Source organism: Chelonia mydas, chromosome 23 (genome assembly GCF_015237465.2).
Source record: "Chelonia mydas isolate rCheMyd1 chromosome 23, rCheMyd1.pri.v2, whole genome shotgun sequence".
Classification (NCBI taxonomy): Eukaryota; Metazoa; Chordata; order Testudines; family Cheloniidae; genus Chelonia; species Chelonia mydas.
The window spans coordinates 945,001-970,637 of NC_051263.2; the positions used below are offsets into that span (position 1 = coordinate 945,001).

The following is a 25,637-nucleotide window of genomic DNA, read 5'->3' on the forward strand; positions in this document are numbered from 1 at the left end:
GGGGATGACGCCTGTGGCCTCCAGGGGGGGGAGGCTCCGTTACCCTGGGACGTGCCCCACGGCCCCAGAAGAAGGGTTGGGGCGGGTGGAGGCCAAGGGCTGTGATGGGGGGAGATGACCCCGCCCGCCCCCCCGTCTCCCCCAACACTGCACGGACGCTGCGTTCCTTTTATAGAAAACCTTTATTCCTGTAACAAAGGGGGGAGACGAGACCCAGGGGCCGGGAGCTATAGCAACCCCCCAGGGCTGAGGGGGGGCCAGGGTGCCGCTGGCCTGAGGGGGGTGGGGGCGCCCTGGAGCCACGTGCTGTTAACTCTTCGCTTCCCACCAGCCGCCGGCAGATGCCCCATTCCCAGGGCTGGGTGCACGGAGAACCCCGTCCCTCACCAGTGGGCCCCGAGCCCCCCAGACCCTCCCGCCAGGCTGGGGCCCCCAGGGCTATGCAGGAGGGTGAGGCTGGTTCTCCCAGGGGAGGGAAGGGGAGTAACTTGGACGCCAGCCCCACAACACACAGGCCCAGGGTTCCCCCACCCCGCCTGCCTCCTGTGACCCCCTCTGTCCCTGGGGCCCCCCCATCTCCCTATCCTGCTCTGGGGGGAGCCCCACACCTGTCACCCCACCCGGAGCCTCGGGGGTCCCAGCTGGGTGGGCCGCTGGGCAAATCGCCTCAGAGGGCTGTGGGGGTCTAGGTGAGGGGGCTGGGGGGCCCACTGACTGGAGAGAAGCCTCATGTGGCCCCCGGGGATGGACAGTGACACCCCACCCCCCCCGACAGGGTCAGCCAGCTGGAGAGGACAACAGGGTAACAGCCTCCTAGTGCTGCCGGCTGGAGTCGCTCCCGGAGCCCCAGGGGCAGGCTGGGCTCAGCACGGAAGGGCCCGGGGTTCACGCCCCGGGGGGGAATCGCTTGGCCCCAACCCCTGGGGACTCACCCCCCCCGGGGGGCCCATGCCCCCTGTTCCCAGGGGGCGGGCAGCCCTAGAGCCACACAATAAATACCTCCCTGCCCCCGCCCCCCGGCACGGGCTCTCCGGCCGCCCCTCAGGCCTGGGGCCGGGCGGGGGTGCAGGAGTGGGGGGGCGGGGTGAGGACGTAGCCGCGGGGGCAGAGGCAGCGGTAGGAGCCGTCCGTGTTCAGGCAGCCCCCGTTGAGGCAGAGCGCGGGGGGGCCTTCGGCCTCGGAGCATTCGTCGATATCTGTGGGGAGGAGAGGGAGAGGGTGAGGGGTGCTGGGGGGCTGGGCGCGAGGGGGTCCCTGGGGTGTTCACACCCAGGCCACATTGGGGTAGCTTGGCGGGGGCAGGGGGTAGGCTATGCGGGATGGTCAGGGAATCCGGGTTGGCGGGGCTGGCCATGGGGCAGGGGCTCACCCAGGCAGGGTGGCTGTGGGGCAGGCTCACTCAGGCAGGCCATGGGACAGTAGGGGAGGGGATGGCCATGGGGCTGGGCACGGGGTCAGGGCTGTGGGGGGCTGGCCGTGGGGCAGGCTCACCCAGGCAGGCCATGTGGGCGGTGGAGGGGCAGGCCGTGGGGCAAGCTCACGCAGGCAGGCCATGTGGGCGGTGGAGGGGCAGGCCGTGGGGCAGGCTCACCCAGGCAGGCCATGTGGGCGGTGGAGGGGCAGGCCGTGGGGCAGGCTCACCCAGGCAGGCCATGTGGGTGGTGGAAGGGCCGGCCGTGGGGCAGGCCGTGGGGCAGGCTCACCCAGGCAGGCCATGTGGGCGGTGGAGGGGCAGGCTGTGGGGCAGGCTCATCCAGGCAGGCCACGTGGGCGGTGGAGGGGCCGGCCGTGGGGCAGGCCGTGGGGCAGGCTCACCCAGGCAGGCCCACCCAGGCAGGCCATGTGGGCAGTGGAGGGGCCGGCCGTGGGGCAGGCTCACCCAGGCAGGCCATGTGGGCGGTGGAGGGGCCGGCCGTGGGGCAGGCCGTGGGGCAGGCTCACCCAGGCAGGCCATGTGGGCGGTGTCCAGCCGGAAGCCGGGGTGGCAGTGGCAGGTGAAGCCGTCGGGGACGCGGACGCAGCGTCCGTTCTCGCAGCCGTTCAGGACCCCGCACTCCTCGGCCTGCAGCCCCTCGAGCCGCTCTGGGGGGCAGCGGGGCATCAGCGCCAGCCCCCCGCCCCCGCCGGGCCCTGCTCGCCCCCCCCCCAGCCCCTGCTCCAAGGGGGCCCTCTTGGGGGGCTGTTATGGCCTGACCTGGAGCAGCCCCCCACGCCCGGCACCCCTCCTCCAGGCCCCCCACGCCCAGCACCCCCACGCCCGGCACCCCTCCTCCAGGCCCCCCACGCCCAGCACCCCCATGCCTGGCACCCCCACGCCCGGCACCCCTCCTCCAGGCCCCCCACGCCCGGCACCCCCACGCCCGGCACCCCTCCCTCAGCCCTGCCATACCAGGCACCCCCACGCCCGGCACCCCTCCCTCAGCCCTGCCATACCAGGCACCCCCACGCCCGGCACCCCTCCCTCAGCCCTGCCATACCAGGCACCCCTCCGCTCAGCACCCCCATAGCCGGTGCTCCTCCCCACACACCCCCAGCCCCGCCCTGCCCAGCACCCCCCGTCACTCACCGGTGTGGGTCTCGCTGGCCTGGCCCGGCTGCTCGGGGAAGGGGCTGGCAGGGTTGGGGGGGTAGTGCCAGGCCGGGCCGGGCTCAGGGTCCGGGGGGCTGCGGGGCCGGTAGGTGCGGGGGGCGTCAGGCCGCCGGTAGGGGGCGGGCGGCTCCTCCGGGCGGGCGTCCACGTAGGCCACGTCCTCGAAGTCGCCGGCCTCGTAGGTGGGGGAGCTGTAGAGCGAGTCGCGGCGCCCGGCATAGCCCCCCAGGGCGTAGGGGTCATAGTCGGGGCGCAGGCCAGGCTGGGGGCCCCGCGCCGCGGAGCTGGCAAACAGCTCGGGGCCGTAGGGCAGCCCGTAGCCGGGGACGAACTCGGGGCCATATTCGTAGGGCAGCCCCAGGCCGGGCCGGGCCGGGCCGTAGCTCGGGGGGCGCAGGACGTTGCACAGAGCCTCGAAGTCATCTGGTGGGGAAAAGACCTTCGCTGGGGGGTGCGGGACCCCAGGGGACCCCACTGCAGGGTGCAGGGCCCCCGGCTTCCCCCAGGGCCCCCGACCCCCCACCTCACTGCAGGGCCCCCGGCTTCCCCCCAGGGCCCCCGACCCCTCACCTCACTGCAGGGCCCCCGGCTTCCCCCCAGGGCCCCCGACCCCCCACCTCACTGCAGGGTCCCCGGCCGCCACCCCCAGGGAGCCCGCTGCCCCCCACTGCAGGGTGCAGGGCCCCCGGCCACCCCCCCCCAGAGGCCACTCACTGGGGGGATGTAGGAACCGTGGGCAGGGACCCCAGGCTCCAGCACACACTGGGGAGCGACGGGGGTTCTGGCCCGTTCAGCGCCCCTCCGCGGCGACCCGGGTACTGAGCCGGCTCCCCCCCGCAGCCCCAGGTCCCACAGGCTCCAGCCGGGGGCGGGGCGGTGGGCCGGGCCCCTCACCTGAGTCTCGGGCGGGGCACAGGGCGCAGTCCATGCCCCAGGCCTCCCCGTACAGACAGCAGCACTCGGTGTAGGTGACCTGCCGGTCGAGGCGCGGGCGGCTGCAGACCAGGTCCGGCCCCACCTCCTGCCAGCACACGGCCTGGTTCGCGTCTGGGGAGACACAGGTGCGACCACGAGCGTGTGGTGGGGGTGCGTGACGGAGCGTGTGAGCCAGACAGTGCCGGGCCGTGAGTGTGCGATGAGTGTGTGCACGTGGGCGTGACGGAGCGTGTGAGCCGGACAGTGCCGGGCCGTGAGCGTGCGATGAGTGTGTGCACATGGGCGTGACGGAGCGTGTGAGCCGGACAGTGCCGGGCCGTGAGCGTGCGATGAGTGTGTGCGCGTGGGCGTGATGGAGCGTGTGAGCCGGACAGTGGCATGCCATGAGCGTGCGATGAGTGTGTGCATGTGGGTGTGATGGAGCATGTGACCCAGACAGTAGCGTGCGATGAGTGTGCGCATGTGGGTGTGATGGAGCGTGTGAGCCTGACAGTAGCGTGCGATGAGCATGCGATGAGTGTGCGCATGTGGGCGTGATGGAACATGTGAGCCAGACAGTAGCGTGCGATGAACGTGCGATCAGTGTCTGCACATGGACGTGATGGAGCGGGTGAGCCTGACAGTGCCGGGCCGTGAGCGTGCGATGAGTGTGCGCAAGTGGGCGTGATGGAGCGTGTGAGCCTGACCGTGCTGTGCGATGAGCGTGCTGTGAGCGAGCGAGGGCCTGCAGGTGCCCTGTCACTCTGTATGTGCGAAGAGTGTGCGAGCGCCCCCCGGAGCCGCGTGCCGAGTCTCAGCACGTGCACACGGACTGTCTGGCCCTCCCCTGTGGGCGCCGGGGGGACGACCCGCAAGTTGCCGGTAACGTTTTGGCGAGGCAGGCGCCTGGCGGACTGGGGACAGCGACCCTGCAGGCTCCGAAGGGTTAAAGCTGCTCCCAGGCCGGGTGGCGATGTCAGGGTCGGTGGCGCTGCTGTGGGGGCTGGACCGGCCTGGGTCACTGCGGGGTCCGGACGGACAAGGGGACCCCTGCGGCCGGGGCAGCCATGCCTCACGGCCAGCGAGGAAGTAGATTCCCCACCCCCCCGCAGGGGCCGAGCTGGGGAACAGAGGGGAGGTGTCGGGGAGCTCAGAGCTGGGCTCCGGGCCACAGAGCCAGGGCCAGCAACGTGCCCAGCCTTGCTCCTTTGCCTGGCTGGGCACCAGGTGACTGAGAAACTCGTCCTGGCCAATGCTGGGGCCCCTGAGCATGGGGGGGTCCATGCCATGTGCGGGCGGGTCCGGGGGGCATCACTCACCCAGGGCTTGGCTGTCGTTGGCCACGCAGCGGCGCTGGGACCCGTCCAGCACCAGCGGGGGGGTGCAGACGCAGTAGAAGGAGCCGATGGTGTTCACGCAGCCCCCGCCCACGCAGGGCTCTGCCTCCTCGTCAAGACACTCGTCGTTATCTGGGACAGACACAGGGGTCACTGCGGCGTCGCCCCCACGGCCCCTCCAGGCGGCGCGTCTCAGAGCAGCAGCCATTGTGCCAGGGGCCAGTTTGGGGGGCTGGGGTGGGGGGAAGAGGGGCTGGGTTGGGGGGCCGGGGGAGGAGGGCCTGGGGAGCAGGGGCTGGGTTGGGGGGCCGGGGGAGGAGGGCCTGGGGTCTCACCAATGCACTCCAGGTGGTGCGTCTCGTAGTAGTAGCCATTGGGGCAGTAGCAGGCGTAGCCGGGGGCCTTGTTGACGCAGACGCCCCCCCGGCACAGCTGGGTGTTGAATAGCGCACACTCGTCCATGTCTGGCGGGGGAGACACACACGGCCTGACCATGGGGGGACTGTCTGGCGTCCTCTGCCTGCCTCAGTTTCCCTCTGCACTTGGCCTCGTGACCCGTGGGGGGGGCAGCGCAGAGAGGGGAGGGGGTTGGTCACAGGGGGTGGGACGGACGGGCCAAGAGCGGGTCCAAAAAGACACCGGGAGCCCAGGCCTGCGCTCGAGCGCGGGCAGGTGGAGTCGGGGAGCCCGGTGGGAGGACGCAGAGCTTGGACCTGGGACAGACAAGAGGAGAAACGGGTCCCATGGCAGCTTGGCCGGGACGAACGCTGGCCTGGGCCGCCCCAATTCTGCCCCGGTGGCTGGAGAGAGACGGACGCTGGCCAGGGGAGTCAGGAGCACCCAGAGGCCTGGCTCCCGCCAGCTGCCACCCACCCCTCCCCCGCTCAGACCCCCACAAGGGGGCGCCAGGCAGCACCGACCTGTGAGCGCGGCGAGGGGTCCTGGCGCGGCGTAGCCGTTCCCACGGGGGCACAGGGCCTGGTACTCCACTAGAGCAGGAGAGAGCGAGCGTGAGAGCCGGGAACCTCCTCCTGTATCCCACGGCGCCCCCCAGCACTCACAGGGAGCCCCCCGCTCCAACCGTGGGACCCATTCCCCTCCCAGAGCCAGGAGAGAACCCAGGAGTCCTGGCTCCCAGCTCCCCCTCCTCCACCAGCCCCCCTCCCCCCCCCCCGAGCTGGGAGAGAACCCAGGAGTCCTGGCTCCCAGCTCCCCCTCCTCCACCAGCCCCCCTCCCCCCCCAGAGCTGGGAAAGAACCCCTGCCTATGAGCCCCAGGGTGGGACTGGCACTGGGGCAAGCCCCCCCGGCTGTCCAGCGGGACACAGTGAGCGGGGGCAGGGTGGGCCGGGCACAGGGGCCGGCTGGCTTGGGAGCCACAGAGGGGCCGGCTCCAGCTGCCAGGGCAGATCCTGGCGAGCACCCAGCTCCTGAACCTGCGGGCACCGGCTGGGCGAGACTTGGGGGGGGCGGGGGGGTTGAACAACACCTGTTTCTGACAGGGAGGGGGGCTGGTGGGGCAGGGTGCTGGGGGCTGTCACTTGCGGGCTCACAGCAAGGCTGGATCTGAGCCCTGGCTCCACCCCCAGACCTGGGCTGGGCACTGGGGGGGCATAGGCCTAGGGGCAGAGGGGGGCGGGGAGGAGCAGGATTAGGGGTGGGAAGGTGGTGGGGGCAGGACTGGGCCATGCCCCCCATACCTGTGCCCGGGTGGGGGAGGGGCCGGGCCCCCCGTACCTGTGCCCGGGTGGGGGCGGGGCTGGGCCGGGCCCCCCCATACCTGTGCCAGGGTGGGGCCGGGGCCAGGCCCCCCCTCGTACCTGTGCCCGGGTGGGGGCGGGGCGGGCCCCCCCGTACCTGTGCCCGGGTGGGGCAGGGCTGGACCAGGCCCCCCGTACCTGTGCCCGGGTGGGGGCGGGGTGGGGCGGGGCGGGCCCCCCCGTACCTGTGCCCGGGTGGGGCAGGGCTGGACCAGGCCCCCCGTACCTGTGCCCGGGTGGGGGCAGGGCTGGGCCGGCCCCCCCATACCTGTGCCCGGGTGGGGGCGGGGCTGGGCCGGGCCCCCCCGTACCTGTGCCCGGGTGGGGGCGGGGCTGGGCCGGGCCCCCCCGTACCTGTGCCCGGGTGGGGGCGGGGCTGGGCCGGGCTCCCCCGTACCTGTGCCCGGGTGGGGGCGGGGCTGGGCCGGGCCCCCCCGTACCTGTGCCCGGGTGGGGGCGGGGCTGGGCCGGGCCCCCCGAACCTGTGCCCGGGTGGGGGCGGGGCTGGGCCGGGCCCCCCGAACCTGTGCCCGGGTGGGGGCGGGGCTGGGCCGGGCCCCCCCGTACCTGTGCCCGGGTGGGGGCGGGGCTGGGCCGGGCCCCCCCGTACCTGTGCCCGGGTGGGGGCGGGGCTGGGCCGGGCCCCCCCGTACCTGTGCCCAGGTGGGGGCGGGGCTGGGCCGGGCTCCCCCGTACCTGTGCCCGGGTGGGGGCGGGGCTGGGCCGGGCCCCCCGTACCTGTGCCCGGGTGGGGGCAGGGCTGGGCCGGGCAGGCCGTGCCCCAGGTGTGCCCCAGGCTGCAGCAGCATTCCTGGCGGGTGGCGTTCCTGGCCAGCACCTTCTCGCAGGCCTGGTGGTAGCACTCCTGGCGGCTGGGGTCCCGCACGGGCGCTCCAGGCTCGGGCTCGGGCTGGGGGGCGGGCAGGCGACCGGGGCGCTGGGCTGCAAGGCAAGCGGGGGGCGGGAAGCCCCAGTGAGACGGGCAGGCCAGGCCCTCGGCCCGGCCCCACTGGCCTGGGGCGACGCCACCCAGTTACGCCCCGGGTTCTTCTAGTCGAATTACGCTACGAGTCTGGGATGGGAGGGTCCGGGGGGGGGGGGGGGGTCGTTGGCAAGGTCTCGACCCGCTGAGCGGATTGTCCTGTTCGGATGCAGGTGTCCCTGCGGCATCCGAGTCGGGAAGATTGTCTGGGCACCTCTGACAAGCGTTTACCCCGGGGAACGCCCGCGAGGCAGGATGCAGCCAGGCCAGACGGCCATTGCGGGGCCATTGCGGGGCCAGCCCCCTGAGAAGGGGCTAATCTCGCTCCGGGGCGCCTTCCCGGGGACCCTACAAACTGCCTCTGACTCCTGGCTGCGATGACACTCTGGGGTCATGTGACCACGTGGCCCTGCGCCCCGCCTTGGGCTACCCGTGTTTCTCCACCGACCCTATTTAAGGCAGGGGAGTGACATCCTCCAGGGTCTTCACGAGGCCTGGAAACACCGGAGAGGCAAGGACTGAACTGGGGAAGGGCTGAATCCAGTCTCGAGGGATTTCTAGCCTGCGAAAGGAGCGCCTGGCGTTTTCACGCCGCAAGCGAGTGCAGCCTGCCCCTCAAGAATGTCTGCCAGCTGCCTAAATCAACAATTCGGACACGAGTAGCAAATTCCCACCCTCGCTTTAGTACATTAAGCTTCATTTGTTTATTTGCTGGGTGATCTGTTCGCTGTCCCTGATAATCACTTAAAATCCATCTTCTGTAATTAATAAACTTGTTTTGTCTAAGATCAGTGCGTGGAAAACATAACCGGGGGCCAAAGCTGTTGCGTCTCTCTCCACATTGAGGGAGGGGGCGAATTTCAGGAGCTCACGCTGTGCAGATCTCTGTGCTGCGCAAGACGGTACAATTTGGGGTCTGCCCTCCAGAGCGGGGTGCGCCTGAGTAGCTGGGCAGGTCCTTAGCTGAGTCTTGCCATGCAGGGCTGAGCTCTGCGGCTGCGTGTGGCCCTACCCGTGTGCGCTGGTAAAGTGCAGTGTGCAGGGAGCCCAGGCTGGTGGGTGAGGCGGGCTCAGTGGTACCCCAGTTCCAAGCGGCACCCCAGGGGGAACCCGTCACACCCCTCCCCCCCCCACTCCCCAGCCCCCCTCCCCTTGTGCCCCCCCACTCCCTGCCCACCCCCGGCTAACCCCCCTCCCTCTGGTGCCTGCCCCCACTCCCTGCACCCCCCCTCACTCACGGGGGCTGGGCGGGCGGGTGCAGCGCCCCGTCATGGGGTCAAACTCCTGAGCGCTGCTGGGGCAGATGCAGAGGAAGGAGCCCTCCACGTTCTCGCAGAGCTCGGCCCCACACACGCCCTGCAGCGTCTCACACTCGTTCACATCTGGGGAGGTGGGGGGCAGCTGGTGAGCAGGGCAGGGGGGGGCCCATGGCCCAGCTTCCAGCTCCCCCCCCGCCCTGTCCCCTGCCTGCCCCTGGCAGCCCCCCGATCCCGACCCCCCACCCCATATCCTGGCAGCCCCCCAGAATCCCAGCAGCCCCCCAGACCCTGGCCGACCCCCAGAATCCCAGCAGCCCCCCCCACCCCTGGCCTGCCCCCCCGACCCCAGCAGCCCCCCAGACCCTGGCAGTGGCGCCCGTCACGGGCAGTCTCGTAGCCCTGGTCGCAGAGACACTGGAAGGAGCCCGGCAGGTTGTGGCACATGGCGTGGTCCCCGCACAGCGTCCCGTTCGCACACTCGTCCACGTCTGAAACACAGCCAACAGCCGGTCACCACGGCGTCCGCAGCCCCCCCCGCCACGGTTCCCACGGCGCCCGCAGACCCCCCCGCGGTTCCCACGGACCCACTCCCATGGCCTGTTCTCCAAGCTGGAGCCCAGCACCCACCGGCACGGCCCCTCCCCAGGCAAACCCCCCCTGCTCCCGCCCCCCGCCCCCGGCACTCACCGACACAGGCCCCGGCAGCACCGGCCCGGTAGCCCGGCTCGCAGGCGGGGACGCAGCGGTAGGAGCCGGGCTGGTTCTCGCAGCGCTGGGCCCCGCAGAGGGCGCCCCCGTACTCCTGGCACTCGTCCACATCTGGGGGGTGGGGGGAGGCACCGTCAGGATCCGGCCATGGGGGGAATGTGGGGCGGGGGAGCAGCTTGGCCCAACCCGGGGCTAAGGGGGGGGGCAGGGTTGGTTCTGTGCCCCTGGGGGGCAAGGACTCTTTGCAGCCCCCCAGGACTCTCCATGGCCAGGGCAGGGGCTGCCCAGCAGGTACGACCCCAGCGCAACCCCCAGGGAACAGGGCACGTTACCCCCAAAGCTCCAGAACCGGATCCCCCCACCCATGGGCATGAACCCCCCTGCCCCCTTGACACACACCCCCCCCCGCCCCCGGCACTCACCGACACAGGCCCCGGCAGCATCGGCCCGGTAGCCCGGCTCGCAGGTGGGGACGCAGCGGTAGGAGCCGGGCTGGTTCTCGCAGCGCTGGGTCCCGCAGAGGGCGCCCCCGTACTGCTGGCACTCGTCCACATCTGGGGGGTGGGGGGGCAGTCAGCGGCACAAGCAGGGGTGGGAGGGCGCTGGGCTGAGCCCCCAGGGTCCATCCCGCCCCCACCCCGGAGCTGAGAAGAATCCAGCAGAGCACTGACAGGATGGGATGCACCTGTCACAGGACCCCGGCGTCCGGGCGGTGCTTAGCCACACCCCAGAACACCCCAAACACAGGGTGGGGCGGCAGAGCCCCATGTGCCCAGCTCCCTGCCCTGCCCCCGCCCCCGGAGCTTGGTCTACCCCAGGCCCTGCCCCGGGGGCAGGGGGTGTCATGTCCCAGCCTGGATCTGGGGGGTGCAGCGCGTGCTCTGCCCGGGGGGGCCGGAACCAGCCCCAGCAAGCGGGGACCCCAGCCCCCTCCCCACAGAGCTCCCCCGCAGCGTCTCACCCTGGCAGGCATGCTTGTCGGGGCTGGCCCGGAAGCCGGCCCGGCAGTGGCAGTCGAAGGAGCCGTCCGTGTTGGCACAGCGCCCGCCCTCGCACACCCCCCCGCGCTGGCACTCGTCAACGTCTGCGAAGGGAGACACGGCTCAGCGGGCGGGATGGACCCTCCCCTCACACGCACGGTGTCCTCTGCTCCCCGGACGCCTGGGTCCCCCCACAGGAAGCGCTGCGGTCTGCCTGCATGAGGTGCTGTGGTCCCCGGACGCCTGGGTCCTCGCCCATTCCCTCTGCAGAAGGCGCCACGGTCCCCGGACGCCTGGGTCCCCATGCAGTGATTGCCGAGGTCCCCAGACGCCTGGGTCCCCATGCAGAAGGCACCGAATTCCCCAGACACCTGGGTCCTCCCCCATCCCCCCGCAGGAGGCGCTGTGGTCCCCGGACGCCTGGGTCCCGTACCGAGGCAGGCGGTGCCGCTTGGCGCAGGGGCGAAGCCCGGGGCACACAGGCAGGTGTAGGAGCCGTCGGTGTTGAGACATTCGCCGTGCGGGAAGCAGAACTCGCCCTCCAGGCATTCGTTGACATCTGCAAAGGGGGGTGTCAGCAGGGTGGGGACCTGGCCCAGCCCGGCCGGCCCCCCCCGTGTCCCGCACTTACCTGCGCAGGGGCCCCCCGGCGCGCCCGCCCGGTACCCCTGGCCGCACTGGCAGCGGAAAGAGCCCTCGGTGTTGGAGCAGCGGCCGTGGGGGCCGCAGGGCGAGCCTGTCGCGCACTCGTCAACGTCTGCAAGCGAGGGGCAGAGTCAGAGCGGGCGGGGGGGCAGCACCCTCAGAGGGAGGTTGGGGGGCCCAGTGCTTGCGGGGGAAGGGCTGGGGGGGAAATCGGGGGGGGAAGGGGAGGAGGGGGGCAGCACCCTCAGAGGGAGGTTGGGGGGCCCAGTGCTTGCGGGGAAAGGGCTGGGGGGGAAGTAGGGGGGGAAGGGCAGGAGGGGGCCAGTGCCCGCGGAGCGAGGCTGGGGGGCCCAGCACCTGCAGGTGGGAGGGCCGGGAAGGGGCCCGGGGCGGGGGTCAGTGCCGGGGCCGGCCGGTACCTGTGCAGTGGCCGTTGTGGAGCCGGTGCCCATCCCGGCAGGGCAGACACTGGAAGGAGCCGGGCGCGTTGACACACTCCTGCCCCGGGCAGGCCAGGTGGTTCTCGCACTCGTCGATGTCTGCGCGGGCGAACGGGGATGTGGGGTTAACGACCCGCCTGTCCCCCCCGGGGCCCCTTCAGCCGCCTGGCCGGGCGGGGAGCCCCGGGGCAGCTGGGGGCTCGGAGCAGAGGCCGGGGGCTGCACCCACGGGGCTTTCCCAGGCTAAGGCCCGGCCGGGTCCCTAGGGACGGGGCCACCCGGCATCACTGCCAACGGGGGGCACGGCGAGGGGCTGGTCCCATCGGACCCGCTGGGCAGCACCACAGAGACACGGGACCCCCAGGGCACACGGAGGCCCCAGGACAGGCACAGAGCCCCCCGGCAGTGTACAAGAGAGGACCCCCTGCCCCCAGTCACCTATCCCTTCCTGCCTCCCAGAGACCCATCTCTGCCCCTCCAGTGCCCCCCTCCATGCCCCCCAGAGCCCCATCCAGTGCCCTACCTCCCACCCCCCTTCCTGCCCCCCAGAGCCCTCTCCCTGCCCCTCCAGTGCCCTACTCCCTTCCCCCAGCTCACCCTGGCACTGGCGCTGCTGGGGGTCGAGCCGGAAGCCGGCCGGGCAGACGCACTGATACCCGCCGGGCGTGTTCTCGCAGCGCCCGTAGCTGCAGGGCCGTGGGCTCTGCCGGCACTCGTCCACGTCTATGGGGAGAGAGAGAGAGCGACAGCGGGGGGGGGGGCGCTGCCTGGCACAGCCCACTGCCCCCAAGCCGCGTGCTTCCCCATGGGGAAGTGCCCTGGGCCCCACAGATTCATGCCCCTGGGTCCACCCCGCCCTGGAGCAGGGATGTGCTGGCAGGGGGGAAGCTTGTCCCAGTCACAACCTCCCCACGCCCCCAGCCCCGCCAGACACCGGGGGCAGCTCTGCACCCACCCCCCAGCCCAGCTCTTACCCACACACTCGGTGCCCGCGGGGCTGGGGCGGAAGCCGCTGGGGCAGGTGCAGCGGTACCCGCCGGCCACGTTCTCGCAGCGCCCAGGCTCGCAGGGCGGGGGGCTGCGCCGGCACTCGTCCAGGTCTGCAACGGTCACGGCCGGGCATCAGAGCTGCTCGGCCTCGGGATGGGACCCCCCCGGGGATCCCCAAGCCCCTCCCCCAGGCCCTGCTGCACCCGTCCCTGCTCAGGTCTGTCTGGAGCCATGGGGCGGGGAGCCCCCGCAGGGCCCCCGTGCCCAGGGGAACGGCAGCTGGGCTCCCTGCAAAAATGGGCTCGCCAGGGGGCGGGGGCAGGGGACGGGAACCCCGGGGGGGAGAGGGGAACCCCCGGGGGGGCAGGGCAGTGGAGGGGAACCCCTGGGGGCAGGGGAACCCCCGGGGGTGGGGCAGTGGAGGGGAACTCCCGGACCCCCCCGGGGGTGGCGGAGGGGAACCCCCGCGGGGCAGCGGAACCCCCGGAGCAGGGCAGTGGAGGGGAATCCCTGGACCCCCCCCCCCGGGGGTGGGGGAGGGGAACCCCCGGGGGGCGGGGGAACCCCCAGGGGCGGGGCAGTGGAGGGGAACCCCCAGAGCCCCCCGGGGGCGGGGGAGGGGAACCCCCGGGGGGCAGTGGAACCCCTGGAGGTGGGGCAGTGGAGGGGAACCCCCAGACGCCCCCGGGGGCGGGGCAGTGGAGGGGAACCCCCGGACCCCCCCGGGGGCGGGGCAGTGGAGGGGAACCCCTGTGGGACAGGGTAACCCCCGGGGCGGGGCAGTGGAGGGGAACCCCCGGGGGCGGGGCACCTACCCAGGCACTCGTTGCCGGCCGGACTGGCCCGGAAGCCCCGGGGGCAGGTGCAGCGGTAGCTCCCGGCCGTGTTCTCGCAGAGGCCCTGGGCACACGGGCGGGGGATCTGGGCGCATTCGTCGATGTCTGCAGGGCACAGGGGGGCTGTGAACCCCTGGTGCCCCCGCACCTCCTTCTCCCCGCCCGTTCCTCCCCCTATGGCACCGCCCCACCCAGCCCCGTCTGTTCCCCCTGGCACAGCTGCCTCCCAGTGGCATCACCCAGCCCCCCAAACCTAGGGCACTGCCCAGCCCTGGCGGGCGCTATGTTACCGCTGCAGCTGGTGCCAGGGGGGTTGGGCCGGTACCCGGTGGGGCAGACGCAGCGGTAGGAGCCGGGCGTATTCTCACAACGGCCCTGGGCGCACGGGCGGGGGCTCTGGGCACACTCGTCGATGTCTGCTCGGGCAGAGGGGAGAAAGAGCAGTGTTAGTGGGGGGGGGGGGGTCAGAGACTCACTCCCCCCGCCCCAAGGCCCTAGCGGTGACAAAGGGACAAATTTTTTGTAATACTTTTACAAAACCTGTGTGTGCCTCAGTTTCCCCCCTCTGCGGCCTTATTCCTGAGGTCCATGCTCTGGCCTCCCCCGTCTCCACGGAGCAGGAGAAGACCATGGCAGATCCAGCCACCGGGACGCTGGCGACCAGCGAGCCGGAGGGTCCGGCCACCCGCCTCTCCCCCGGGCTGGAGGCCGATCGCCGGGAGGGGGAGGGCAGGACTGGGGGGTGCCAGAGGAGTTGGGCTCACCTCGGCCTGAGGAAGGAGAGCCGGCCGGCCGGACAGGCCTGGACAAAAGCCTTTGCTCCAGGCTGGCTGGGCTCTGGCGGCCCGGAAGGGCCGAGGCCCTGCGGAGCCCAGAGAGCAGGACCCCGGGCCCCCGCCCCGCGCCCAGGGCCCCCGCCCCGGCTCTCACCTCGGCACTCGGTGCCCGGCGGGGCAGCGCGGTAGCCGGGGGCGCAGACGCAGCGGTAGCTCCCCACGGTGTTCTCGCAGCGCCCGTTGGCGCAGGGCTGCGGGCTCTGCCGACACTCGTCCATGTCTGGCGCAGACAGACGGAGTCAGTCCCTGAGCCAGGCGAGGGCACGGGGGGGCCCCCTCGGCGGCCCAGAGAGAGGGGGGGCCAGGCCGAGACCCCCCGCCCCGCCCCCCGGCGCCCCCCTCACCGATGCAGTGGGTGCCCTGGGTGCTCAGCCAGAAGCCGGGGTGACAGAGGCAGGTGTAGCCGCCCTGGCGGGGGCCGCACCGCCCCGGGCCGCAGATCTCGGGGTTCCGCTCACACACGCTGCTGGGCTCTGCCGAGAACGGGGGGTGATTGGGGTCTGTCCCCTGATCCCCACCCCCAACAGCCCCCCACACTCCTCCAAACCCCTCGCAGGGGTGCCCCACCCCTCAGCGCCCCCACCCCGAGCATCTCCACCCCCCACCCTGCCGCCTTCCCCTCCCTTTCACTCCCCCCCCATCCCTACCTGAGGTCGGCCCCTCTTGGGCAGCTTTGGGGGCAGGTGGCAGGGTTGCGGGGGGCTGGGCAGGGCGCTGCCCCCCCGGTGCCGTGGGCTGGGCACTCCAGCGGGCTGCAGGGGGACAAGGAGGGGGGTGAGCAGGGTGGAGTGGGGGGGAGGGGCTGAGCCCATACGTGGGTACGGGGGGGGAGGGTGAGACTAGGGGACACCCGGGCACCTTCACGTCCCCTGCCCCTCCCCCACCAGCCCTGCCCCGGTGGGGGGGGACTCAGGCGCCGTGGCCCATCCAGCCCCTCAGCTGGGCCTGCCGGGGGGGGGGGGAAGAGGAGCAGAGCGCGATGCGGGGGGACAAGTGGGGAGGTGCTGGGGGGGAGGGGCACGGATGGGGAGCTGTGCTGTGCGGAAGGGGGGATGGGTGGGGGAGGGTCGCTGTGGGGGGGGCCATGGCGGGGGCAGGGCACGGGACGGGACGGACAGGGGTGGGGGGAGGGGCACGGCGGGCGGCTCTCACCCGTGGCGGGCGGGGCGGCCTTGCGCGCCCCCTGCTGGCGGCCGACGGGCACGCGGGGCAGGTCGGGGCCCAGGAACCGGGCATTGTAGCGCAGGTCGGAGGCGGAGTAGTGGTAGCCGGGACCCGCTGGGCAGATCTCCTTGAAGCCATCTGCATGGGGGGGCAGCATCAGGAGCCCGGAGCCCCCAGCTATGCGGGGACCCAGGTGTCCTGGCTCCCCCCCCCACCACTAGCCCCCACTGCCCTCCCACTGCCCGGAGAGAACCCAGGCATCCTGGCTTCCCCCCTCACCACTAGCCCCCACTGCCCTCCCACTGCCCGGAGAGAACCCAGGCATCCTGGCTTCCCCCCTCACCACTAGCCCCCACTGCCCTCCCACTGCCCGGAGAGAACCCAGGCATCCTGGCTCCCCCCCCCCCCACTAGCCCCCACTGCCCTCCCACTGCCAGGAGAGAACCCAGGCGTCCTGACTCCCCCCCTCACCACTAGCCCCCACTGCCCTCCCACTGCCAGGAGAGAACCCAGGCGTCCTGGCTCCTGCCCCCCACCACTAGCCCCCACTGCCCGGAGAGGACCCAGGCCTCCTGGCTCCTGCCCCCCACCACTAGCCCCCACTGCCCTCCCACTGCCAGGAGAGAACCCAGGCGTCCTGGCTCCTGCCCCCCACCACTAGTCCCCACTGCCCTCCCACTGCCCGGAGAGAACCCAGGCGTCCTGGCTCCCGCCCCTGCTCTCACCCCTCCCAGCAGCGGGAGAGAACCCAGGCGTCCGGGCGGGGGCTCACCGGAGCCGAAGAGCGGGCAGCGCTGGCAGCCCCAGCCCCAGGCCTTGCCGACCCGGCTGCAGCAGCAGATCTGGCGGGTGATGTTGCGCAGGGTGGGGAGGGAGCAGGCCCCGTCCCGCAGGACCCGGTAGCAGGGGCCCTTGGCCTCCGAGATCACGTGGTGGGCTGGGGAGAGACGGACGCGCGGACAGACGGGCGCTCAGCCCCCCACGGAGCCGCTGCCGGGGCTCCCGGCCGGGTGGGAGCCAGGGCCCCCGCCGGGGAATGGCCCCGTGCCCCCCCCCGAGCCAGCCCCCCTGCGGCCCATTGCCCGCCCCCACCCTCAGCCCCCCCCGGCCCTTTCCCTAGCCCCGTTCCCCAGCCCCCCGAGTCAGCCAGCCCCGCCCTCGCCCCCCCATTCTCCAGCCCCCCGAGCCAGCCCCCCCCAGGGCCCGTTCCCCAGCCCCCCGAGCCAGCCAGCCCCGCCCTCGCCCCCCCCATTCTCCAGCCCCCCGATCCAGCCCCCCCCAGGGCCCGTTCCCCAGCCCCCCGAGTCAGCCAGCCGCCACCCTGGGCCTCCTGGGAGCCTGCTCCCCCCCCCGCAGTTCTGCGAGACCAGGGACCCCCCCAGCTGCCCCCTCACAGATGCAGCTGCTGCGGGAGGAGTCGAGGATGTAGCCCGTGTGGCAGAGGCAGGAGAAGCTGCCGGGCGCGTTGGTGCAAAGCCCGTTCTGGCAGAACCCGCCCTCCCGGCACTCGTCCACATCTGGGGAGAAACGGGAGGGGGTCAGAGCAGGGCCAGCCAGCGCCCCCCAGCCCAGGGAGCTGGCTGCTCTGGTGCCCTAGAGAGACGGGAGGCGCAGGGGGCTGGGGCCATGTGTGGCTGAGTGGGAATTTTTCAGCATAATTTGGAGGACGGTTGTGTGTGCCTCAGTTTCCCCTGCGTGGTGTAACGAGGGGATGGGAAAAGGCAGTTGGCTCCTCGCGGAGACCCAGGCGTGACCGACGCCAGCGGGGGGGCCTGGCCCCACGCCCATGGGGAGTCCACGAAGACACCGGCCGCTCCAATGGCCCGGACTTTGGGCACCCGACGCCCCGGGAGGGGTGCCCCGGGCAGGGAGGCAGCTGGGCACGACCCGCTGGGGCAAAGGGCCAGGAGGAGGCCCGGGGACCACGTCTGCCCGGGAACAAGGACAGAGGTCGGAGGTGGGGCCCTTGGGGGACGTTCTGTGGGGGACGCGGGAGACGCTCCCGGCCTGGGACTTGGGGGGCTGGGGGTCGACTAGGACTTTCCCGCCCCTCGTTAACTAAGGGCTTGGGATGCTCGGTCCCCCGAGCCCCCCGGGCACATGCCCGCCCCCCCAATCCCAGGGCTCGGCCCAACTCACCCTGGCAGGAGCCATTGACCCGCTGGAAGCCTTTGGGGCACGGGGCCTCCTGCTGCCCCAGGGAGGGTGCATTCGCTGTGGGGAGAGAGGGGGGCTCAGAGCCAGAAGTGCCCCTCCCCCCGCCCCCCATAGACTGCCCTCCCCAGAGCCACCCAAGCTCCCTGTTCCTCCCCCAGGGTCCCAACAGCCCCAGGGTGGGCCCCCCCCCCGCCAGCCCCTGCCCTGCCCCCTGGCCCCACCCCACACTGACCCCAGCCCCTGCCCCCGCCCATCACTGACCCCACCCTGGCCCTGCCCCCGCCCATCACTGACCCCACCCTGCCCCCACCCTGCATTGACTCCACCCCAGCCCCCGCCCTTCACTGACCCCACCCCACACTGACCCCAGCCTCTGCCCCCACCCTGCATTGACCCCCAGCCCCCGCCCCTCACTGACCCCACCCTGGCCCTGCCCCCGCCCCTCGGCCGCAGCCCCACCTGTCTGGGTGGCGCAGGGCAGACACTCGTGGACGCCCCAGGCCACGCCGGCACCGTGGCAGCAGACGTCCTGGGTCCGCAGGCCGGGCAGGGGGGCGCTGCACTGCAGGGAAAGGGGCCGGGTCAGCACGGCCAGCTGGGGGTTGGGGGGGGTCCAGGATGTGCCGTGGCCCCTGGGTGCCCCGGCCTGAGACGTTCCCAGCTGCGTGGCTGGAATTGTCCCAGCTGCTGCCCAGCGCCCGTCGATTCACGCGGCCAAGGGTGCTAACGGGACCTCCGAGGGCGGGAGTGCGTGTGCCGGGTGTGACGAAGCGGGACTGTTCTGAACGTTTCCTCTGAATACTGTAGGGCTGCCTCAGTTTCCCCTAGGCAGTTCTTAAGTCTCTGGGTGGTGGGATAAGGCAGGGGTGTAATTTGTTGCAGAGCAAAGGGCCAGGGTACATAAATGGCGGCACTCTGTTTCCTGGCCACGGATGGCCTGGGCCCTTCCCCCCTGCGAGGTGAGAGCTAAAGGGTTGGAGAACAAAGGAATCCGGTGACCTCCTGGCCCGGGAAAGGGACAAAGCCCAGAGGAGGAGGGGCTGGAGGGAGTTTCAGTTTGGGGCTGGCTGGGGACGAGGAGTGAAGGGCAGACGTGGTTGTCTGGCTCACTGCCCCCCAAAATGGACCTGGCTGAGGGGTCCTGTTCTCTGCACCTGCAAGCTCTGTGTTAGACCATGTTCCTGTCGTCTAATAAACCTTCTGTGTCACTGGCTGGCTGAGAGTCCCGTCTGACTGCGGAGTTGGGGGGCAGGACCCTCTGGCTTCCCCAGGACCCCGCCTGGGTGGACTTGCTGGGGGACACGTGTGCCAAGGGGGCGTGGGCTGGCGGGAGTGCGTGTGCCAGGGTGCACGGCTGGTTGCATGGCGAGTGTGCCAAGGGGGCATGGGCTGGCGGGAGTGCGTGTGCCAGGGTGCACGGCTGGTTGCATGGCGAGTGTGCCAAGGGGACATGGGCTGGCGGGAGTGCGTGTGCCGGGGTGCACGGCTGGTTGCATGGCGAGTGTGCCAAGGGGGCATGGGCTGGCGGGAGTGCGTGTGCCAGGGATCACACCCATGGGGGTGATTGAGCTTGTTTGTGCCACATGAGCCCGGGGGGGTTGGCCGGTCCGGCACGCTCCGCGCACACAAGTGCCAGCAGGTGAGCGTCCCACGTGGCCACGGGTGGGTGTGAGGCCTCTGCCCAGCTCCCCCTGCCTGTTGCTGAGCCCCCCCGCATGCAACCCCCCCCCCCGGCCGTTACCTCCCCGGCGTGGAGCTGCCGGAAGCAGTACCCGTAGCCGGCGTCCTCGCGGTACCCGCTGGTGCGGGGGCTGCTCTGGGCCAGGACGGTGTAGAGGGCGTTGGCGGGCGGCTGCCCCGGGGCGCTGGCCTCACTCACCCGCTCCACCTGGTGGATGGTCACCGAGGCCTCGGGGGGGTGCTGCACGTGGACGTTCACCATGGACAGGGCACCTGAGGGGGCAGAGAGGGGCAGTGCCGGGGTGGGGGATGGGGCAGAGCCAGGGACTGGGCCAATCCAAGGGGCAGAGGTTGCGTATGGGGCCAGTCCCTGCAAAGCCCCCAGCTCAGCTCCCACGGTGCACCCCACCGACCTGCTCCCCAGGGAGACACATTTCCCCCCCCGGCGATCCCAGCCTAGCCCCCCCAGGGCCCCTTACCGTCCCGCTCCTGCTGGTGGTTGGCGAGGGGCAGGGTGTAGACGGATTTGGTGAGGGGCTGCGGCCCCCCCGGGCTGTCTTCCTCCTGCGCTGGGGCCGGGGCCTGGGGCCGGGGGGCCGGGATCTGGCAGAACTTGCCGGTGAAGCTGGGGGGGCAGAGACACTGGTCCTTCTTGATGCAGACCCCCCCGTTCTGGCAGAGCAGGGGGCACAGGACTGCAAGGCAAAGGCGCAAGTCAAGGGGTACCGGGGGGCGTCTCCCCTGAGGGGGGCTGCAGGGGTCTGCTGCCCATTGGGGAGCTAAGGGCAGGGCCCAGGGACCCCCCACCCCCGAGTGCCCCTCCCAGGGCTGCCTGTGGTGGGAGGGGCTAGCTGGGGAGGTCTGGTTGGGTCACATCGTGGGTGGGAGCCAAGCGCCTTCGGTGGGGGGCTGTGACAGGGCCTGGCTTGTGTCTTGCTGAACCAGAGCGTCTGGATAGATGGGGCTGGGCTGGCCCAGACCCTGAGCTACACACAGGGCGCTGCGGGTCGGGAGTGTGGGGCACCGACAGGGCCGGGGTACCGGGGGGCTGTGGGTCGGGAATGCGGGGCACCGGCAGGACTGGGGGGGGGCAGGGCCGGGGTACCAGGGGGCTGCGGGTCGGGAGTGAGGGGCTGTGACGAAGTGGGACTGTTCTTAAGGTTTCCTCTGAATAGTGTGTGGGTGCCTCAGTTTCCCCTAGGCAGATCTTAAGTATCTAGGGGGTGGGGTAAGGGTGTATGATCATTGCAGAGCCGTAGAGGGCAGGTGTGTGCAGGGGTCTGGACACAGACAATGGCCGACACCCTGTTTCCTGGCCACTGATGGCCTGGGCCCTTCCCCCCTGCGAGGTGAGAGCTAAAGGGTTGGAGAACAAAGGAATCCGGTGCCCTCCTGGCCCGGGAAAGGGACAAAGCCCAGAGGAGGAGGGGCTGGGGGGGGAGTTGGTTTGGGGCTGGCTGGGACATGGAGTGAAGGGCAGACGTGGTTGTCTGGCTCCCTGCCCCCCAAAATGGACCCGGCTGAGGGGTCCTGTTCTCTGCACCTACAAGCTCTGTGTTAGACCATGTTCCTGTCATCTAATAAACCTTCTGTTTTACTGGCTGGCTGAGAGTCCCGTCTGACTGCGGAGTTGGGGGGCAGGACCCTCTGGCTTCCCCAAGACCCCACCTGGGCGGACTCGCTGCAGGAAGCGCACGGAGGGGCAGAGGAGGCTGAATGCTCCGAGGTCAGACCCAGGAAGGTGGAGCCGGGTGAGCTGTGTGTCCTGCAGACAGGCTGCTCCCCGAGAGGAGACTCCCCCAGAGTCCTGCCTGGCTTCGTAGGGAGCAGTTCCAGAGCATCGCCCGGGGACCCCGTGACAGGAGTACCAGCAGAGCCGGGGGGGACAGGGCCGGGGTAGGGGGGGTTGCGGGTCGGGAGTGAGGGGCACCAGCAGGGCCAGGGGGGCAGGGCCGGAGTGGGGGGGGGGGGCTGCAGGTCGGGAGTGAGGGGCACCGGCAGGGCCGGGGGGGCAGGGCCGGGGTGCCGGGGGGCTGCGGGTCGGGAGTGAGGGGCACCGGCAGGGCCGGGGGGGCAGGGCCGGGGTGCCGGGGGGCTGCGGGTCGGGAGTGAGGGGCACCGACAGGGCCGCGGGGGGCAGGGCCGGAGTACCGGGGGGCTGCGGGTCGGGAGTGAGGGGCCCTGGCAGGGCCGGGGGGCCAGGGCTGGGGTGGGGGGGCTGCGGGTCGGGAGTGAGGGGCACCGGCAGGGCCGGGGTAGCGGGGGGCTGCGGGTCGGGAGTGAGGGGCACTGGCAGGGCCGGGGGGCCAGGGCCGGGGTAGCGGGGGGCTGCGGGTCGGGAGTGAGGGGCACTGGCAGGGCCGGGGGGCCAGGGCCGGGGTAGCGGGGGGCTGCGGGTCGGGAGTGAGGGGCACCGGCAGGGCCAGGGTAGCGGGGGGCTGTGGGTCGGGAGTGAGGGGCACCGGCAGGGCCGGGGTAGCGGGGGGCTGCGGGTCGGGAGTGAGGGGCACTGGCAGGGCCGGGGGGCCAGGGCTGGGGTGGGGGGGGCTGTGGGTCGGGAGTGAGGGGCCCCGGCAGGGCCGGGGGGGGCAGGACCGGGGTGGGGGGGGCTGTGGGTCGGGAGTGAGGCAGCTCGTCCCTCGTCTGGCCCTTGCAGGCTCCCAGCACAAAGGCACAGCTGCCGGGCGGTGGGGGCGGGGGGGCCTGGCTGGATCCAGATGTTCCTCCCACGCAGTTCAGCCATTAACCCTTAGGGTGCTGGGGCCAGTTACCTCCATCCCCCCCCCCCCCCCCGGCTCCAGGCAGGACGCCGTGGAGGGTCCGTCCTGGGGGGACCTTCAGGGACCCAAAGCTCCAGCCCTGTTGCCCCCCAGCTGGGCCGAGGTCCCACCAGGAGCCACCTCAGCCCTGACACACCCACCCCCCTGTGGGAAATGCTCAGCCAGGCCCCAGGACGCCTGGGTCCCTCTGGGCTGCGATGGCTGGGAAATGGGCCCAAGAACCCGGCGCCAGGGCTGCGGGGGGAGGCGGGGGGGGGCCCGCGCCAGGGACGGGCAGAGACCCAGCAGCTCATCTCACACCGACCCAGAGCAGCCTGGGGCTGGGCTGGACCCACAAAAGCTGAGTGCCCCCCCAGCCAGTGCCCCCCCCCAGCCACGGTGCCCCCCCAGACCCAGCCACCTCCCCCTCACCCCAGCGCCTCCCCCCAAACTGGCTGTGGTCCGAATGCACAGATGTTCCCAGCCCAGCCAGCTGTGCCCCCTCCCCTGCCCCAGACGTGAGTGGACCCTTGGCAGGCCGAGTCCCCCCCACGCGGGGGCTGAGCAGCTCGAGGGGACGCCAGGAACCGAGATGTGGGGGTCAGGCAGCCTCAGAGCTGCTGGCATGGGGCCCCCTGAGCTTAAACCAGCCCCTCATGGGAAGGGGGCAGAGCCCTCCTGGGGGCACGGGGGGGGGGGGCTTTGTCTGCACCCCCCCGCTCCCCACCAGACGCTGAGTGCCGGGGCGGGGGGGCTCTGCCTCATCCCCTCGCAGGCCCCCTGCATGAAATGAGCTGGGGGAGGGGGTGTCTGCAGCCCAACCGCCCCCCAAGTGCCCAGGACTGAGGGGAACACCCCCCGTGGCCGGGGACCCCATCAGCCTCAGCAGCTGGGAACCGCTGAGGAAGGGGGGTGCTGGGACGTGGCCGGGGGGGGGCATTCCTCAGAAAGCTCCCCCCCCATCCTGCCCCCCCCCAGCTGTTCCCAGCATAGCTGGGGCCCCGCCGCCAGCAGGTCCCTATGGGGTGGGCGGCGCCTGCCCAGGGCGTGGCTGTGGGTCCAGCCGGGGGGGGCAGGGGGCTTGGCCCGGACGCACTGGGTGGTTGAGGCGGGGGGGCGCCAGGGCCGGCGAAGCCCAATGCCAGCCTGGCCCCGGCAAGGGGGCCCCGCAGCAGGGGGGCCAGAGGAGACGGTGTCTGGCACTCGGCAAGGGCTGGCAGAGCTCAGGGGGGCCGTGCTGGGGGGGGCCGGAGGGTGCCCCGAGCGACCCAGGCGACCGGTCCGTGGCTTGCGCTCTCCCCTCGGCCCCTGACATCGGGGGCCGCCTCCCCCGGACCCTCCAGGGCTGGGGCGCAGGCTGGGCAGCGTCCCAGGGGACGGGAACTGGGCTGGGGACACGGCCCCGGCAGGCCAGACACCCCCCAGCCCGGAGCGCTGGGGACACGGGGGGCTTGGCTGGGTAACCTCAGCTGGAGAGACGGCGCCTCCGCTCAGCTCCACGCCCAGGGAAACTGAGGCACCGGGCGGGGAAGGGCCTCACTCAAGGTAGAATCTAGGCACCCTGGCGCCCAGCCTGCCCCGCATCCCCCCGCCCCCCCCCCGCTACAACCACTGGCCCCACTCCTCTCCCCGAGCCGGGCGAGAACCCAGGCGTCCGGAGGCAGCGACTCAGACTCCCTTGCCTGAGGCCCTTGTTTATTCTCCAAATTCCCAGGTTTCGCCCCCGGACGTTTGGGTGGGTCCAGTCGCCGAGCCGGGGAGGAGCTGGCTCCGGACGAGGGGTCCACACCCACCTGGGGCTGGGGCGGGGAGCGGGGGGGCTGGGGTGGGGGGGCGGTCACACACGAGGGGCTGGGGATGAGCTCATGGGGCAGCGTGGGCGGGACCCAGAGCAGCTGGGACAGGCTGGGAAAAGCCTCCCCCAGCTCCCGGCCAGAGCTAAACCTACAGCCCCCACCAGCCCTGACCCCCGCCAGCCCCCCAGAGCCCCCCACATCCAGCTGTGACCCCCAAGAGTCCCCAGCCAGCCCTGACCCCCACCAGCCCCTCAGAGCCCCCCACTTCCAGCTGTGACCCCCAAGAGTCCCCAGCCAGCCCTGACCCCCGCCAGCCCCTCAGAGCCCCCCAAATCCAGCTGTGAAAGCCCCTCAGAGCCCCCACATCCAGTTGTGACCCCCAACAGTTCCAAGCCAGCCATGACCCCCGCCAGGCCCCCAGAACCTCCCACATCCAGCTGTGATCTCCAACAGTCCCCAGCCAGCCCTGACCTCTTCCAGCCCCCCAGAGCCCCCCACATCCAGTTGTGACCCCCAACAGTCCCCGACCAGCCCTGACCCCCGCCAGCCCTGACCCCATCAGCCCCCCCATCCAGCTGTGACCCCAGCCAACCCCCAGCCAGCCCTGACCCCCGCCAGCCCCCCACATCCAGCTGGGACCCCCAACAGTCCCCAGCCAGCCTTGACCTCTGATAGCCCCTCAGCCCCAGCCCCACAGCAACTCCTCAGTCACAGCCCCCCAAGCCTTTCCCCCACCCCGGTGCGGGCAGCAGGGACAGGAAAGGCCGGAGGACAGTGACTGAGCTGGGGGGTGGGGGGCATGCTGCATCCCAGACCCCCAGGCTGCCCCACAGCATGGGGGTGCCTGGAGAGAGTATGGGGGGGCATTGGCACTCCCATGCTGTGGGGCAGCCTGGGGGTCCGGGATACAGCATGGGGCCCCCTCCCCCCGCTCAGCCTGATGGGGCGAGGTGGGGGCAACCCCACACAGGAGCACACGGGGCAGCCCGGCACCTCCTACCCCACGGAACCGGGGTCCGGGTCGAGACGGGCAGCTCAGCTCCCAGCCACGCACCCCGCAGCCCCCCTCAACCAGAGACCCCAAACCTCCCCTGCCCAGCCCCATGGCATCCCAGTGGCCCAGCCCCACGCAGCTGCGACGCCAGCCAGCGCCTGCAGGTGCAGGCCCTTGGCTGCCGGCTGGCAGCTGGGCAGCGAGCGAAGGGGCCAGCGGGAGCCTGCGGCTGGCCCGGGGGCGGGGGCTGCAGAGACCCCCGGCGCAGCGGGGCGGGGGCCCGGCCGCCGAGGGCGCCCTGCAGCCGGCGGGAAGCCGGGCGCGGCCCCGGGTACTCACAGACGCGGAAGCCGGCGGCGCGGGCGGCGGGGCCGGCGTGGTCCCCGCTGTAGAGCACGGTGGCGTTGCCGCGCTCGCAGCGGTGGGCGCAGCGGGGCCCGGCACAGTGCACGCGGCACACCGTGGGGGTGAACAGCACCCGCAGCTGGCCGGGGGCCTGGGCGGCGGCCGGGGGCCGGCGGGGGGCCAGCAGGAGCAGGGCCGTGGGCACCAGCAGGCGGGCGAGGGCTCCGGCCATGCCTGCGCCTCTGCCCCGGGGCCGGCGCGGAGCAGGCAGGGAGCGGTGGCGCGCGGCTCCGGCTCCGCACCGAGTGCCCGGGCGGCTAATTGGAAGCAGCGCGGGGAGCTGGGCTGGGCCGGGTTCCAGCAACAATGTTTGTGAGGGACCTGAGCCACCGCCGGCTGCGTTAACTCTTCCCGGCCCCGCGCGGCCACCCCCGGCACCCGGAGCCGGCCCCCTGCCGCCCTGCT

General features: G+C 72.2%; 1 protein-coding gene across 7 annotated transcripts in view; it reads right to left on the bottom strand.

Annotated features, from left to right (window-relative positions):
• Positions 1–163: 163 nt before the first annotated feature.
• Positions 164–25,637, bottom strand: part of LTBP4 (latent transforming growth factor beta binding protein 4) — a 38,753-nt gene continuing 13,279 nt past the window's right edge. Inside the window, exons 1-31 of one of the 7 annotated variants that reach the window (XM_043534557.1) lie at positions 25,167–25,506; positions 19,758–19,973; positions 19,340–19,551; positions 18,058–18,160; positions 17,581–17,655; positions 16,836–16,958; positions 16,214–16,378; positions 15,430–15,579; positions 14,925–15,029; positions 14,622–14,750; positions 14,372–14,497; positions 13,732–13,857; positions 13,421–13,546; positions 12,590–12,715; positions 12,213–12,338; positions 11,595–11,714; positions 11,162–11,287; positions 10,964–11,089; positions 10,512–10,634; positions 9,973–10,104; positions 9,530–9,661; positions 9,205–9,330; positions 8,822–8,965; positions 7,340–7,543; positions 5,763–5,831; positions 5,178–5,306; positions 4,825–4,974; positions 3,485–3,637; positions 2,567–3,013; positions 1,942–2,082; positions 164–1,196 (exon numbers count right to left, since the gene is read on the bottom strand). In XM_043534557.1, the coding sequence (XP_043390492.1) occupies positions 1,042–1,196; positions 1,942–2,082; positions 2,567–3,013; positions 3,485–3,637; positions 4,825–4,974; positions 5,178–5,306; positions 5,763–5,831; positions 7,340–7,543; positions 8,822–8,965; positions 9,205–9,330; positions 9,530–9,661; positions 9,973–10,104; positions 10,512–10,634; positions 10,964–11,089; positions 11,162–11,287; positions 11,595–11,714; positions 12,213–12,338; positions 12,590–12,715; positions 13,421–13,546; positions 13,732–13,857; positions 14,372–14,497; positions 14,622–14,750; positions 14,925–15,029; positions 15,430–15,579; positions 16,214–16,378; positions 16,836–16,958; positions 17,581–17,655; positions 18,058–18,160; positions 19,340–19,551; positions 19,758–19,973; positions 25,167–25,404 (4,623 nt within the window). In that variant the 5' untranslated portion in view covers positions 25,405–25,506 and the 3' untranslated portion in view covers positions 164–1,041. Of the gene's footprint in view, positions 1,197–1,941; positions 2,083–2,566; positions 3,014–3,484; positions 3,638–4,824; positions 4,975–5,177; positions 5,307–5,762; positions 5,832–7,339; positions 7,544–8,821; positions 8,966–9,204; positions 9,331–9,529; positions 9,662–9,972; positions 10,105–10,511; positions 10,635–10,963; positions 11,090–11,161; positions 11,288–11,594; positions 11,715–12,212; positions 12,339–12,589; positions 12,716–13,420; positions 13,547–13,731; positions 13,858–14,371; positions 14,498–14,621; positions 14,751–14,924; positions 15,030–15,429; positions 15,580–16,213; positions 16,379–16,835; positions 16,959–17,580; positions 17,656–18,057; positions 18,161–19,339; positions 19,552–19,757; positions 19,974–25,166; positions 25,507–25,637 lie in introns of those variants that run through there. The other 6 variants (XM_037884321.2, XM_043534554.1, XM_043534553.1 and 3 more) reach the window with 6 other exon arrangements.